General features: G+C 37.1%; 1 protein-coding gene, 2 long non-coding RNA genes and 1 other non-coding gene across 4 annotated transcripts; 1 reads left to right on the top strand and 3 right to left on the bottom strand.

The window, feature by feature from the left end:
* Window positions 1–274: 274 nt before the first annotated feature.
* Window positions 275–4,993, top strand: LOC125474028. The gene is made up of 4 exons (XR_007255782.1): window positions 275–700; window positions 817–932; window positions 3,300–3,370; window positions 3,890–4,993. It is a non-coding gene; the product is annotated as an uncharacterized LOC125474028 (long non-coding RNA).
* Window positions 1,603–1,687, bottom strand: LOC125474042. Its single transcript, XR_007255793.1, has one exon. It is a non-coding gene; the product is annotated as a small nucleolar RNA U31b (small nucleolar RNA).
* LOC125474029 lies at window positions 4,432–6,738 on the bottom strand. Its single transcript, XR_007255783.1, has 2 exons — window positions 6,554–6,738; window positions 4,432–5,775 (listed from the first exon to the last, which is right to left on the bottom strand). It is a non-coding gene; the product is annotated as an uncharacterized LOC125474029 (long non-coding RNA).
* A 2,349-nt stretch (window positions 6,739–9,087) lies between these two features.
* Window positions 9,088–11,042, bottom strand: LOC125474030 (scopoletin glucosyltransferase-like). The gene has a single exon (XM_048577453.1). It carries the CDS (start codon window positions 10,679–10,681, stop codon window positions 9,236–9,238), a length of 1,446 nt encoding a protein of 481 aa, XP_048433410.1. The 5' UTR covers window positions 10,682–11,042; the 3' UTR covers window positions 9,088–9,235.
* Window positions 11,043–15,521: the final 4,479 nt, after the last annotated feature.

Genomic DNA, 15,521 nt, shown 5'->3' on the forward strand with positions numbered 1-15,521 from the left:
GTTGACTATTGAACAACACTCAGAACTGTTCCACAACATTTACCAACTCCCCTCGCTGTCTCGCACTTTTAACAACGATATAGAGGAGATCTTTTCAAGTGTTTTTCTTTTCTGCATATATGGGTTTTTGGATTTTTTTTGGGGGGTATTTAGGTCTATTCACATGAATTTTTTGCTATATTTGAAAGTTTTTATAAAATGTGACATTTATAAAATTGAGTGTTAAATTTTAGTTATTATTGATAAATACTCGGAAAAAAGGGGATAAAAATAAGAACGGAGAGAATTCCACTCCATATATCTCTATATACTAAAACTCAGTGAAGTGAGTACTGTAGATGACCAGTGGACGAACGATTTTGCCCCTGGCTTTTTCCTCCAGTTGTTATTCTCTTTGGTTTTTGGGGCAGCGAAATGCCGCTTTTGCCCATTGCTTCCACGCGTTTGTCATCGATGAATCCTCTCTTTGGACTGTGTGTTCTCGATTTTTATTTTGCTTTCCGTTGCTTACTCACATCTTTCTCGCAGATCTCTCTTCTGCTGTTCTCGGGATTACTAAATCTCGCCTTCGATTCCAACAAGTGCGATCAATCTCGCCCCTTAATTCCCTTTTGCCTTCTCTCTTTCGCCGTCGATCTCTGCTTCAATTCGTCTTCTCTCTCGCAAATCTTTGCTTTTGTCCCATTCGAACCTTTTCTGGGTAAGCTATATAATTTATGTTTTTGTTGTTAGATTTCTTTTTTTTGGGCAAATTTTTAGATTTGTTGTCTTTAAGACCCATTAGAACCCATCGGATTGGTTTTTTTATTTTCTCAGGGTGAATGGCTTCTCCACAACTTAGCACTGCAAGTGGGCGGATTTCATGGTCCTCGCCACCGGAAGATCCACGTCGCACGTCAAGAACATCGCTCAAGCCCTAATTTACAAGGCAGGTTTGAATTTCTTTCTAATTTCAATTCCTAATTTGTGTTTGGTTGCCGTGAATCAAAGGGAAACGGAAGAGAGTGAAACGCTGAGTTTTATTGCCTACTGACTAGAAAAAAGGAGTGAAATATTGTCTTCTGCTTGGTTGCCTAGAAAATTTGAGGTTGGGGAAAGAGACAAGGGGTGTAAGGAGTGTGGTTGCACATGATCGTTTAAGGTAGAGATTTTGCGTTTTCCCAAAGGCAAAGACTAAAACCTAAACAGATAAATTAGGACATGAATTATAGGTAAAAGGCATGCAATAAACTGGCAAAGTCAAAAGCTAATCTAATCTGGACTACCAAAGTCCAAGTTCTTACGAAATGCCCAGCCACATTTTTTAGTCTGGACATCAGATACCAATGGGCAAAAGTACACTAGAATTATTTAAAAAACATGAATTAATAGATTAAGAAAAAGAATCATTTAGGGTGGAATTTGAAGGTGGAGGATTTAGGGAGAGCTCAGATGGTAGTGCATGAATTTTTGATTAATAATTAGTCATCAGAATATGATTATTCAGGATGATTCAATTTATAATCATCATCACACCACCCCCAATTTGCCTCTTCCAGACTTATTGCACCAAAAAATATTTAAAAAAAAAATTGATATAGAAAAAAAAGAAAAGAAAATGAGGAATCAGAAAGAGAGTCAATCACCAGGAAGCATCAAATATGTTGATGCGGGTAAGACTGGGGCGACAGAGCTTCTCATCACTTTCCTCACTATTTCTTAATTAACCCTAATTTATCTGATATGCAACATTAGAAGCATGTAATAATTTGGTTACAAAGTATGAGATTAGTTATTTGGAATAGCAAGGTTGTATAAAGAAGTCATTTATCCATAGAATTTTTGGAAGGTAAAAGATGCTTATCGGGGTCAAGAGATTTTAATAGTTCTCTTTAAAGACTATTTGTGGCAGATATACTATATTGTTATAGTTTAAGAAGAACTTAAATGTGTTAGATCATTTGGTTCTTCATAGTTTAATTTAAGTTTGCATTTCTTTTTCCAGTTATGCAGTGCTTTCAACAAAAAAAAAAGGAAAGATCATTATAGTACTATTTCTGCTTTGTGTATCTCATTTGTGATTGCATTTTCCATTGCAGTTCATTATGAAAGCAATTTATATAAGCTACAATGTGCTTTTGCAGAAATTGAAAAAAAAAAAAAAAAAAAAAAAAGGTTAGCCAGCTTTCTAAGTAGTGTTAAGTTTACAATTTATAAATTTTTAATAATCGTGTTGATAATTATTGCTTTAAATAAAAAAAAATCGATTATGACAATGTTGTTGTTATGTATGTCTTATTTATTGGGTAAATGCTGTCATTTGATAGTACTTTGAAGATGGATTTTCAACCTTGAGTTTTGACTCTCTATTGTGCATTTTTCTATTCAATATTTGGCAGGCCATCATACATGACAAACAAAATAATGCGTTTTAGTAAATGGTAAAGCGATAAAACCCAGTTGAAGCGTATAGATGAACGATCACGGACGCGCGGCCAATATGGGCAAAACTGACTATTTACTGTAGAAAATAGGAAACAGCTCTGCAAGCATCGAAGAAACTGAGGGACAAATTCGTTTGTTAGTAGGGTTTAGTGGGAAGTTCCAGCTAAGGCCAGCCTGAAATTTGGATTTTTAATTTGTAGGAAATGCTTATTTAATAGGAATAGAGTTAGTGTAGCGGAGATCATTAGCATCAATGATTTTCGCAGTTCCATCTTCGGGAAACACCATCTTTTGTATTAGTGACTAAATGAGGTTTTAAAAATTTTAGTAGGTGAAGCAATAACGGTTATCATTTTACTTTTCTGGATTCCGAGCACTGATTTTGTTTTTGCAAAACAAGTGGAACCTCTAGGGTTGTAGAAAGTTGCACACATGCCGAAATCATGTCCTGCCTTTTTTCTCTTTGGATTTCCATCAAAGGTATAGACAAAATAACATTGGGATAATTATGGGATCCTCTACTTTACACCTCTACGTGCACATTCATTTATGTGTATTCAAAGTGTTGATGATTTAGTCAAAAGGTTAGCCAGTGCATGGTCTAATATGTTTAAATCCTTTTATTTTTACATGAACTTTTGTTATTCTTTTTCGTTTAGTTCATTTCAATTATTTTTTTAAAGTCTGTTGATTAAGAAGTGTAAAAACTGAACAGCTTTTCTGGATGTATTTTATTGGACTTCGGTAGACAAATGTATCTTTGTTGATCAATCTTATCTCTGTGTGATCATTCTCTTTGTGTTATAAATATTCAAGGCTGCAATTTTCTTTCTATCTTTATGATATTAATTTTTTTTTTCTTTTCATGATTGCAGGTTTTTGATAAAATTCACCTTCACAGACTGACTAAAAACTTGGTGATCGGTATAAAGACAAAATAAAAAAGGTATGAATAAAATGTTTGAGATTATATGATTTGATTTGATTTTGTAATGTACAGGATTCTCTTTATATTTTTCAGATTAAATGGGTTTAGGACTGTATTGGTTAAATCTAATTAAATTTTTGGAATTTGCTATGAGCAATATCTTGGTTCATTACAGGGTTTGGTGGTTGTACTTTTGAACTGCACAGGGTTGAGAAAGAAAAAAAAAAAAAAAAAAAAGGGACAATTTTGTTGGCAATCAATATAAGGACAGAATACAAAAGGGATTCTTGGATGATATCATTTGGTTTCAATTTGTGACCTGTGATTTGCAATATGGATTAATAATCTCAAAAAAATTATTCGTGCTTATTATCTATTTTCTTCTTTTCGTGTGTATATATATATATATATATATTTCCATGATTGATTTTGAATAAATTAACATTTTTTTCTGATGTAAGTGGCAATTTATAATAGATCGTCCCGTGTTTCTTTTTAGGCTTAATTTTTGTTAATTAAAATGTTGTTATATAAAAGGTTTGACCCTAATTTTTTCGTTGCGTTATAACAATGTGATTCTAGCTTGCACAAACTACGAGGTATACTCCAACCTATTCTTTAACCAGCATTATACAATCCATGTTCTGTTGAAATTTTGAATATTTTGTGATGGAAAAGGTTATGATAAATGTAAGGTAGAAATTCTATTATGAGTTCTTCAGCTGATTTGGGGCATGTTTCTTTCCGATATTTAATTTCATCTGGAAACAAATAGTGTTTAGAATCACCAAGTCGTACAAAAAGTATTTTAAATTGTTTTTTAACCAATTTATTGCCAACTTTTCCAACGGGTTTCTTATTTTATTTTCCATTATTTTGCAACAAACCAAAGCCTTTCCATGCTCAAGAATTAATGTGTGCTTAAGAATTAATTTGTTTTGTTTGATCATTATGTTATAATACTATATGTGGTTGCAAGTTTGAAAAATGTAGGGAGACAAATCAGTTATCAACAAATTAGCATGGTTCATCCTAATGCTATATAAGTTAGGTTGCTGATTTGTTTCCTCATTTCTTCATTGGTAATTTGTGTTTTCAGTGACTTTACGTTCTTGGGTAATAAGTTTTTGTCAAGAGTTAATATGTTTCATTTTTTTTTTTTTAAATTTCTGTTTTGTATGGTTCTGTTTCATGTGATTAGAGGTTCCAAAAGAGAAACGTTACTTCTTTTATTTGGTCAGAGGAGCGGGGAGGAAGGTTTGTTCAATTTTGGTTTTTCTGATGGGTTAGGAATAAATTATGTCACTATTAATATTGCAGGTGTCCAGCTTGCAAAAATTACAAGGTATGCTACAATCTATACTTTTTAGGAAGATTTGATTCAAATTGATAGATTTCGGTGAGAAAGAAACTTTTATCTTTTCTTTTACTTAAGAACTCTTAGGACTTCAAATTTGTAAAAGATACGAATATTAGAACAATGGCAATAGAACCACTTTTTATCTTTTTTTTTCAGTTAAGGACACTTAGGATTTGAAATTTGTAAAAGATGTAAATACTAGAACAATGGCAATAGAACCGCCGGTCCATATGATTGTAAACAAATTTCAACATATATCTAAAATAGTATTGCATATCGTATCTATTTAAAACTTTTCGCATGTTTTATACAGTTTTAAAACCCGCAACAACGCGCGGGCACCGTTACTAGTTTGTTGCTAGAGCCCAATTGCCAATCTTCATGCCATGTGGAAACTTGGGCTAATAATCAGACATTTGGGATGGAATTTGGTATTTGGCCTTTTTTGTTTTTTCTTTTAGGGTTTTAAAGCAAAAGCAAATTTAGTAATTACTAGCAATAGTGCCCACGCGTTGCTGCGGGTCTTAAAACTACTGGATGTAAAAGAAGAAAACAGGCAGTACAAACTTGTAATGGATAGTTTGTAATTAACAGATTTTTAGTATGTTCATGCTATTTAAACATAGAAAATATAATAAGAAAAAGAAGCAGAGTGTTGACAGAAAGTGATACACTAAAATTTCAACACAGTCGACTATTACAAATATATAAATTAACAAAATGCAAATCAAAACTAACCAATTCAATTAGATAATACTACAGATTTCATAGGTATTTGTTAAGATGTAAGCTTAAGGCATTAAATTTATGCAAACACGTTAAGTATATGCGTAATCTATCATACTATCATAAATCAAATGTATACAAAATATGAAAAAATAAATGGGTAAATATGCTTTAAAATCAGTTCACAAAAAAGGGAATTAATATGCCATCACAAATTTTCATACCGCTATTTTATTTCTTAGGTCTCACCTTCAAGTGTTCTAAAATCGTGGAAGGTGTTGCATATGTCCTTTACTTTGCAAAAATGAAGCATGCAAAACAAACAGCCAAATGAAACCTGTAATCATAAATTTTAGAAACATCAGAACCATAATAACTTGTTGCTTCATACACATTAATTCCCTTAAGGAAATAAACTTTGAAAGAAATGGAGCAACTCGAAAACAGCAACTAATATTTTTGACGAAAAACCTCTTTGCTTACCAGCAAGAAAATATATTAAGGTATACGTTACAACATTTGGTTATCGGCAATAGAAACACAAAACACTCTTCAGTAAAAAACATTTAAACATCTAAAAAAGTCATTCTTATCCATGTAATGTGAGACTTAAACTTTTTAATGCATATTTCCAATATGTATAAATTGTTTTATTTTATATGATCAAATTTTAATCAAATTTAATCAAAAAATTCTAATCTAACTTGATATAATATATATGCCCCCAAGGATTGATCATATTACCAATTATCAAATCACATTCTCTGTTTCTCTCTCTAATATTTTTCTACTCAGTTTCCAACTCATTCTAATTTTTTTTTTCTTAGCCAATTCTTCAAATTGATGTAGCAAGAAAGATGAAACACCATTTGAAAAAAATAATAATAAAACAAAGATCGATCTCATGCACTAAAAAAATAACAAACAAATATCAAAGCAGCATTAACATAATAATAACGACATATAGGGGCACCAACAGAAGTGGCAAATACTAAAAAAACAACAAACAAATAGGGAAAAAAAAGAAAAAGAAGTAATCAGGCAATCTTAATTTCCAAAAAAAATTATAAAAAATAAATAAATAAATAAAAAGAGAGGAGAGAAGAAAGACAAACATCCACAGTCGGCCTCAGAAGGAGAGGAGACGTTGGAAGCGGCGGGGAGGGAGGCGGCTCTTGTGATGTTCAAAACGACACCAAACAGAGCACTACTCGTGAAGACCACAATTAACCCAAAACAAAATTATTACAGTTTCATCCAAACTAACAAAATTACAAAATAAAAACTGAAAGACAGTAGTTATGAATCACACCTCAGTTGTATAAAATTTATTTCCCAACGATCTAAAGACAACCGGCGCTTAAACGGAGAAGAAAACAGGAAACAGATCCGGCTAAGATTCGCGAATTATCAGACAAAGACGAACGCAAAAACTGCGAAATATTTGCCTCCCGATCGCAACTCTAGAAATAGAGACCAATTTTATGAGGCTGTGCAAAACACCCACAACTCCAGGTTTAAAAAGATGCAAAACCCTCATCAAATTAGAGAACACAAATAAGTTCCCTTAAAACACGAAAAGCAGGAACTTTCCCCCAATATTTTTCAATGCAAAGACCACAATATTTAAGAAGAACAAACAATCGCAGAAGAACACGGCTAGAATACACTTGAACTCGAAGCCGAGATATCAACGATGATGGACGCGTGGAAAGAATGGGCAAAACCGTCTTTCCACTGTACGAAGCAGGCAACAAAGCGGGAAGCGAGGAGAAACTGAGGGGCAAAAACGTCAGCCCACTGGTCATCCACAGTACCCAATCCCTACGAGTTTTAGTATATATGATTTTTGTGATGTGCACACTTCCATACATGTGATTTTACCAAAAGATATCAGAAGTTGTCAGCCCACTTGCTCATGAGAAAGTATGCTGGCGCAAGGCCGGACCTAAATTGCTCGGGCATTTGGGCAGGCTTTGCATGGTCCACGACTTGCCCTCTCTAATTTGGGCGCTAGAAATGCATTTTGAGGTTGAAGGGCAATTCCCGAGCTCTTGACCTTCTCCTTTTATCTTAGGTCACATGATCAATTGCGTCACAACTCTCAAGGCTTCCGAATAAATCCAGATAATCAGGGAGGTACAGTTGTGTAGAAGAACTGAAGAATATTAAGGGAAAAAAAACTTTGGTGAAGGTCTAATATTTGTGTTTCTGACCATTATTTAGTTTAATTTTTTTTTTCATCCTATTTTGTGTGTTTAGGGACTTGAATGGTCAAAACATACCATCCTATGCATTGGCTTTGAACCGTGCGTATGCGTCCCCTAATTCGCCGCCGGAGGACATTAGCCTTTTCCCTTCTCCCCTTCGAATACGCATGTGACTCACTAGTGTGTAATATTTAATCTTCTGTTTGGAAATGCCTATGTTTTTTTTTCTTGCTGAATACTATTTGTGACTCACTTTTGCTTATTGTAACTAATTATGTTAATAAAAGGGCAGTTAGGAGTTCAATTGTAAAGGATGTGAATATTAGAACAATGGCAATAGAACTGCCAAACCATATCCTATTTGCTGATCATGAGTCTAAATAGAGCTTGGGGTTTGGGGTTTAGAGTTTAGGGCCAATTTTTAGAATGCTTAAGTGGTAGTAATCAAACTCAAAAGATGCTCGAGTGCATGAATTTTTTAACAATGCTCCACTTGAGGATCAAGCATGTAAGTTAATGCTGCCTCATTGGGTTGTCTTGGATGGAAGCAATTAGTATTATAGAAATTCTGTTTTCATTGCACAAACAGTTCTCATTGATGTCTGTAAAGATCTCGAGAAAACTGGAAGAAGAGTGTAAGAATGTGGGTTGGTGTATGTTCAAACTAGCTCCCCCAATTTTCTTCTTTAATTTATATTTTGTTTATTTTGTTTTCATTGCTTAGCTTAATTATATATTAGGTGTGGTTGAAAACTTGTTTTATTCATGCATGTGTTTCTTTCTGTCCTAATTATCTATCTGTTGTCTGAGGTTTCAATTATATTCACACAATATTTTAAAGGACAAGGAATAGCTGAATAAATCAAATGGTAAAAGAAGAACATCTCTTTGGCAAAGAAGAAGAAAGAAGAGTGAAGTCCTGAGGAACAATGTGAAAAGTTGGGACATGTGAAACAAAGATACTTTTATGTGTACTATATGAACATCTTAATCTCCAAGTTTTTTGCTATGTAATGTATTCTACAGACACCTATCTTTTGTTCCTTATTGAACATAACGATGTAAATATAGTTTGATATGGATGGATGTAAATAGATTTTAATATATTCTACATGTTTAACATAGTTATAAAACCCACGGCATCGCGCGAGCCCAATTGCTAGTTTATAATCTAAAGTTCTCCCTTCTGCAACCCAACCAATGCCATGTTTAGGATTTTATGTTGAACTACCTGTAAATTATATTATAAAGAAGATTTTGTTATGTAATCAGATCCATATTTCATTATATCTAGCTGTGTGTGACACTCACAGGTCAATAAAGGAGAGTTAAAGAAAAGAGTATAGGACCCTTAGAATTATTTTCTTTGGCTGGGCAAATATATGACCCTTAAAGATAAATAAAATGCATCGTGAAAGTCTAATCTGGGTCAAAAGAAAAACAACTAAACTTTCAGTCACTATCCTCAACATTAATCATTCGTTTATGAATTATGAGTAACTATTCTTACTTAGATTTTGTACAAAACATTATCAATCTGAAATATTCAGAAAGTGAAGTCCATCTGAATGTGTGCTCCAACTCTAACTAGTGGGAACTCAACTCTTCGATTAAAGCATTCAAATCAGAGTGTGACGATCCTCCTTTCTCAATAGCCCTCTTTGCCTGCTCCGCAAGTTCCCTAGCTCTGCTTCTCATTTCCTGTGCTTCCACACCCACCATAATCCTCCTGACAGCTTTCTCAACAGCTTCCTTCTTCACGCTATCCCCCACAACCCTAACCCATTTCTGAGCACCAACTCCAACACCAATTTTCAGCACTTGGGTCACCAGCTTCTCGTTGTAAAACTGCTCGGCAGCCACCGGCCACGTCACCATCGGCAACCCGGAAGCGATCCCTTCCAACGTCGAGTTCCACCCACAGTGAGTCACAAACCCGCCAACTGCCCCATGATCAAGAATCAGAACCTGCGGGGCCCACCCTCTTATGATTAGTCCTCTCCCTTCCATCCGATCCTCAAACCCTTCTGGCAGCCACTCCTCTTTCTCCATATCATAATCTTGTCCGGCCCTCACAACCCAAATGAAGTCCTGCCCAGAAGCCTCAAGCCCCATTGCAATCTCCTTAAGCTGAGAGGCATTGAATTTAGCCACGCTTCCAAAACATACATAAACAACCGAATTAGGTTCTTTTGACTCAAGCCACTTCAAGAAATCGTGCTCGCTGATGGAAGCTGCTTTTCCTCTAAGTGCTTTTTCTTCATTGTTTCTATTGCATAGAGAAACAGGGCCAATATGCCAAGCTTTCATCCCAAGCACGTTTCTGTAATAATCTGCATAAACCGATTCGAGCTCATAGAAACTGTTCACAACAATTCCATAGCTCGTTTTCTCAGCTTCCTTGGCCAGTTTGACCATCCGGGTCAAGTCGTTTTCGATATGTTCCTTGACATGATCAGGAACTTGGGCTCGTGTCATCGTAATCTCACCAGGAAAATCCGGAATCATGAAAGGGTCCGAATCCGACGAAGTGTTCTTGAACGGCTCATACTTTGTCACAATATCTGAGGCAGCCATGGCGAAGAAACTAAAGCCATGAAAAATTAGCCTTGGAATATCAAACTTTGCAGCAGCATCAGTTGCCCAATGAAAAAGAACGTCTGCCACAAGGCAACTAGGGTTTTCTTGGAGCAGAAGATGCTCTAGAGGTTCTTGGAGAAGGCTTGTTGCTTTGTAAAAATTGGTCCTGAATTCTGGTGAGGGGAGAGAGTCGACATGCTCGCACCCTTCTGGCAGCCCGGCTTCTACAGAAGGGAACTTGATGGTTTTGATTTTGACTTCTACGCCGCCGGAGCAGGTTTTACTTGATTGGGTGGCTTTGGAGATTATTGGGGCATTTAGAGGAGTGGTGACTATGGTGGTTTTTACTCCTTGGGATGCAAAGAGCTTGGCCATGTCGGAGATCGGTATCATGTGGCCATGAGCCATGAAAGGAAATAAACAGATGTGGAAATCACGATTTTCTCTACCCATGATTATTGGGCTTTACAAATGAAGATGGATGAAGTGATGTCTTAGGGCTGCGGTGGCGGTGGCGGTGGCGTTGTTTGTGATGCATGAAAGTTCAAATATATAGAAGTGGACTATGTGAAGATTTTGACTCTTCCCACTATTGACAGAAGGAGAAAAGTTTGTCTCACTCAATTGTATACGTCAGCTGGTATGTCATGTACAACAACGATTGTTTTTTTGTTTTTTAAACAAATCATATTATCTACACTAAAGGAAAGGTGGGTGGTCTTAACTTCACAATGGGGTAGCAATAATGTAGTTCACAATCGCTTTTAACAAGAATCGCATCTAAGACCTTGGTTAAGTAGAGTAATTTTTCAGGAGATTGTTAAGGGGATTTTCTCTTAAGGGTCCCCTAGAATTAGTTTGCCTTTGATAATTTCTTAGGTTTAATGAATGTTGAATAAAAATATAAATGTTAATCTGTGTGTTTTGTTCAAGTGAAGGTATAAGATAGAGAATTCGTGAAGAAAATTTGCAAGTTAATGTTTATATTTTCGTTCAACATTCATTAAATTTAATGAGTTTTATACATTCTTAAACATCAATTGAGAATATAAATTATATTGGAACCATATCTTTAGCGAGACAAACTTTGTTACTGATATCTTTGCTCGTCAGGGTCATCTAATAACTGATTGTCATTTGTGGGAGCATCATGTTCCTCGTTTAGCTTTAGATGCTATTCAGTTTGATTATGTTGAGAACGATTGTATCAGAGAGTTTTCTTTTTTAATATGTGGTTCTTTCAGCTAAAAATTAAAAAAAAATTATATTATCTTTATAATAACGACGTATTAATAACATCTGCAATGCGCTTGAAATTGCCCACATCAATGTCAAAAGCAATAGATTTTGGCATCTCAAAAGTCTCTCAGTGCCAGCGAGGTGTCTGTTGCCAGAGTCCAATTGCAAATCTTCATGCCATGTGGGTTGGTTAATTAGACATCTGGCATGGAATTTGGTATTTGGTATCTAGCGTTTTTTTTATCTTAAAAGATGGAAGCCTATTAGGGGTTTCAAGCAAAACCAAATTGAGTAAGTATTTTTGGGATGTGCACATGAATTACGTACATATCATTTTGCCGAAAGATATCAGAAGTTCTCGGCTCTCTCACTCAGGATGCGCATGTTTTACACGTGCCAACACCCAAAAAGAAAGAACGCTTGTTGGCGCAAGGTCGGACTTAAATTGCTCGGACATTTGGGTGGGCTTTGCATGGCCCACAAAATGCCCGCTTCAATATGGCTCATTGGAAATGCAATTTGAGGCTGCCCCACAGGTTGCTGCAGAGAAGTTTGTCCCATGGGCTGCTGCAGAAAATTGGCAGCGGTAGTAGGCCGAGTATGGTTCTCAAGAGTCAAGAGATGAGAACGTAGGTTGGAGAACTCCGGGAAGGGTGGAGAATTAATTACAAGTGTGACAAACATAGAATAATTAGAACCAAGACCTTTAAGCACATAGCTCACCAAATCAGTATTAGAGACAGGTTGATTAATAGCAGCAAGAGAGTCAGCGTAAAACTTAGCCTGTTAAAGGTAGTCTTAGATGGTACGAGAGTTTTTCATAAGTGCCAAAAGTTAAAACAGGAGATTGGTGGCATTGGTGAGAGATTGCTGTGAAAAGTGCACATGAAGACATTCCCAAATAGCTTTAGAAAATTGTCAACAGCAGGAAGAGTGGCGGCAGGGGCCGGAATAGAGCCATCTACATAACCAAATAAATTATGACCATAAGAAACGGTTTCGTCTGACTAAGCCAAAGTAAGTAATTGGAATCAATGAGTTTGAGAAGCGGGCAATGTTGGGACCAGAGAGAGGGTCCCACATGGGTGGAGGATGACGAAGCCTGAGTAGTTATAGGAGAAGCTAGGGCATGGCAAGAAGAGAAGAGGGGGGACGGCTAGGAGTTAATTTGGAGAAAAAAGGGGCTAGGGTTTTACCAAGAAAGGGAAATCTAAATGAGTGATACCATGTAAAATTATATTGTATTGATTTAACTGATCTCACAAATATACAAATATATACAAGTCAATTGACTTAAAGTACAAGTAATCTAAAGTTTACAGGGATTTACAAAACCTAGCCCATGAGAATTCTAATTGGATTATCCCACTAACAAACCTTTTTTCGCTATCACAATGCTCTTCGAAATTAGACCAACAAGGTCAGCTTTCCGATGATTGTAGCAGTTCGGCAATCAAGAACAAAAATGGTTCCTACCACAAGAAAAGCACATCAATTCTGCCCTTTTTTATTTTTTAAAGAACATAACCAGTTCGCATAGAAGGATGGTCAAAGTCTTCTCCTCAAGAACTTTCTTGGCACAGCATGTCTGCACGCAGACACCACTCGTCAAGCATTTTCTCGACACATCATGTCTCCATGTAGACATGGAGGTGCCAGAAAGTGATCTTTACGGGGAAAGTTGAAATCTGCAAGTCAAGGAATTTCCGGTACAACAAGTCTATACGTGGACGTGAAGGTGCTAGGAAATTAACATCTCTACAGCACGACATTTGTACGCTAAACACTACGTAGAAATTCTGTAGACCACGAAGGTTTTGAAGACTGCATCTCATGTAGGACAACGAAGCAGCAGCCAAATGACGATGTCATCACCAGTCCTTACTGTAGTAACAAGGAGCGGCAGTCCCCACTGCATCTTGTTCGATTCTAAACGTTGACGACGGCATGTTCTTCTCTAAATCACCAACTGTGCAGAAGAAAGGACGTTCAAATCATTCCAACCATACCAAGATAAAGCCGAAGTTGGCTCTCACTGGAATAGATGAGGAAAAGACAATGAAATTGTTTGGTGTAGGCTGCTGCCGTCAAAGTTGTTATCTAATTCAGGGATTAAGATGCTAAGAGATAACCTGCAGTAAAGAAAAAGGATGAAGGTCTTCTTGTTCACGTGGTACCCCACAACCAAGGTCCCCTCTGTAGAGTGATTAGGCTCTCAGAAGTCCAAAGTGTAGACGTGAGTCACATTTTAGACAGAAAAAAAGGGAATGTAAATAGGGTAAATACTAGGAGTCCTTTATTAGGAAGGAAGGGTTTTGTATATATCCTGTTTTTATTTGTTTCCTTGTGGGCTACGGACTGTATATGTATTTAGGTCTGAAGAAGTATCAAATAATAAAATAACATATTCCCATAACCTTCTTTTTGGTATCAGAGCCTTGTAACCCTAGAAACTACCGCTGCACGTATCGCAGCATCTTTGCTGCCGTGAGTTATTGCAGCACCTGTTTGGTTGGTTGCTGCCGTGAGTTATTGCAGCACCTGTTTGGTTGCTGCCGTGAGTTATATCATAAAATTGTTGGTGCCCTTTCCGTGTGTAAGTCGAGATGGCTGAAGGTGATTCAATCTTGAAGTTGGAGGGTGGTTCCCGTAAACCACTTAACAATCAGGTATTGAGTCCCGTTGTTATTCAGAACGATGCATCTGCAGTGCCAACCACTGTGAAGTTGAATGGATCCAATTACCCTATTTGGTCCAAGGTATTGGAGATGCATATTGCGGGACGTGGTCGAAAAGGCTTCATGACAGGAAGTACCAAGGAACCTGTTGAGGACAGTGCTGAGTATGAGACGTGGGAGACCGGGAATGCCATAGTAAAAGGGTGGTTGATTAATTCCATGGAACCTGCTATCATGGGATTTTTTATTCACCTGCGTACTGCTAAAGAAGTCTGGGAGGAGGTGGCTCGGACTTATTATGATGGTTCAGATATTTCTCAAATTTATGAATTGAAGGTTAAGTCGTTCAGGCTTCGTCAAGAGGGCAGGCCGGTTGGTGTGTATTATGCTGACCTCAAGTCCGTTTGGCAGGAGCTAGATCAACGGAGACCAATTAAGATGGCATGTGCTGCTGATCTTAAGACACTTCGAGAAGAAATTCAGATTGATCGTGTGTATGCTTTTTTGGCGGGCTTGGATGATATTTTTGATAAAGTACGTAGCGATATTCTACGTACTCAACCGTTACCATCCGTCGAGGAAGTTTTTTCAATTGTTAGGCGTGAAGCACAACGACATGCCACCATGATGGGTGGGAATAACAACCAAGGGGGACCGTCCATGGCCATGGTCTCTCGGCCACCTGCAACTTCCCGTCCTAACAATTCTTCAAATCATTCTTTCAATTCTCGTCACTTTACCATAGAAAACAAAGATGATTTGAAGTGCACTTTCTGTGGTCAAACTCGCCATACTGAAGATACATGCTTTACCAAGCATGGTGTACCTGATTGGTTTCCAGAACTTAAGAAGAAATTGCGGGCAAATGACCGTGGCACAGTCGGATCCAATGGAGGCCGTGCCTCTCTTGCAGCGGCTATACCAACTGCTCCAAAGGCCGGGGCTAGCTCTGGGGATCCTAGTCAAACTTTGTTAACTCATGCTACTCCTGGTGATTCATCCTCCAATACAGGTATTGTGGGGCGTGTTCTCTTAGCCTCCGAAAGTGATCAACATACAGGTTGGATTCTTGATTCTGGTGCAACCGATCATATGACGTACGATAAAACTTTGTTTCAATATATGACAATGTCTCACAGGAAAAGCATCGCGACTTCTAATGGGACTCTTGTCCCCGTGTGTGGCGCTGGCACTGTGCAACTTTCCCCATCTCTCCCTTTACATCGTTGCTTATTTGTTCCATCATTGTCGCATCACTTATTATCAATACCACAAGTCACTGAACAATTGGATTGTGTTGTTCTAATGTATCCGTCCTTTTGTCTACTTCAGGATATTCAGACCAAGGAGATAATTGGGCGTGGCACTAAGAGAGA

This window comes from the organism of the source record quoted next, unplaced genomic scaffold (assembly GCF_019419815.1).
Source record: "Pyrus x bretschneideri cultivar Hongxiangsu unplaced genomic scaffold, Pyrus_bretschneideri_v1 Contig115, whole genome shotgun sequence".
In the NCBI taxonomy this organism is placed as follows: domain Eukaryota; kingdom Viridiplantae; phylum Streptophyta; class Magnoliopsida; order Rosales; family Rosaceae; genus Pyrus; species Pyrus x bretschneideri.

Coding starts and splice junctions, on each gene's coding strand:
- LOC125474030 (XM_048577453.1), bottom strand. CDS start 10,681: ATGGGTAGAGAAAATCGTGATTTCCACATCTGTTTATTTCCTTTCATG.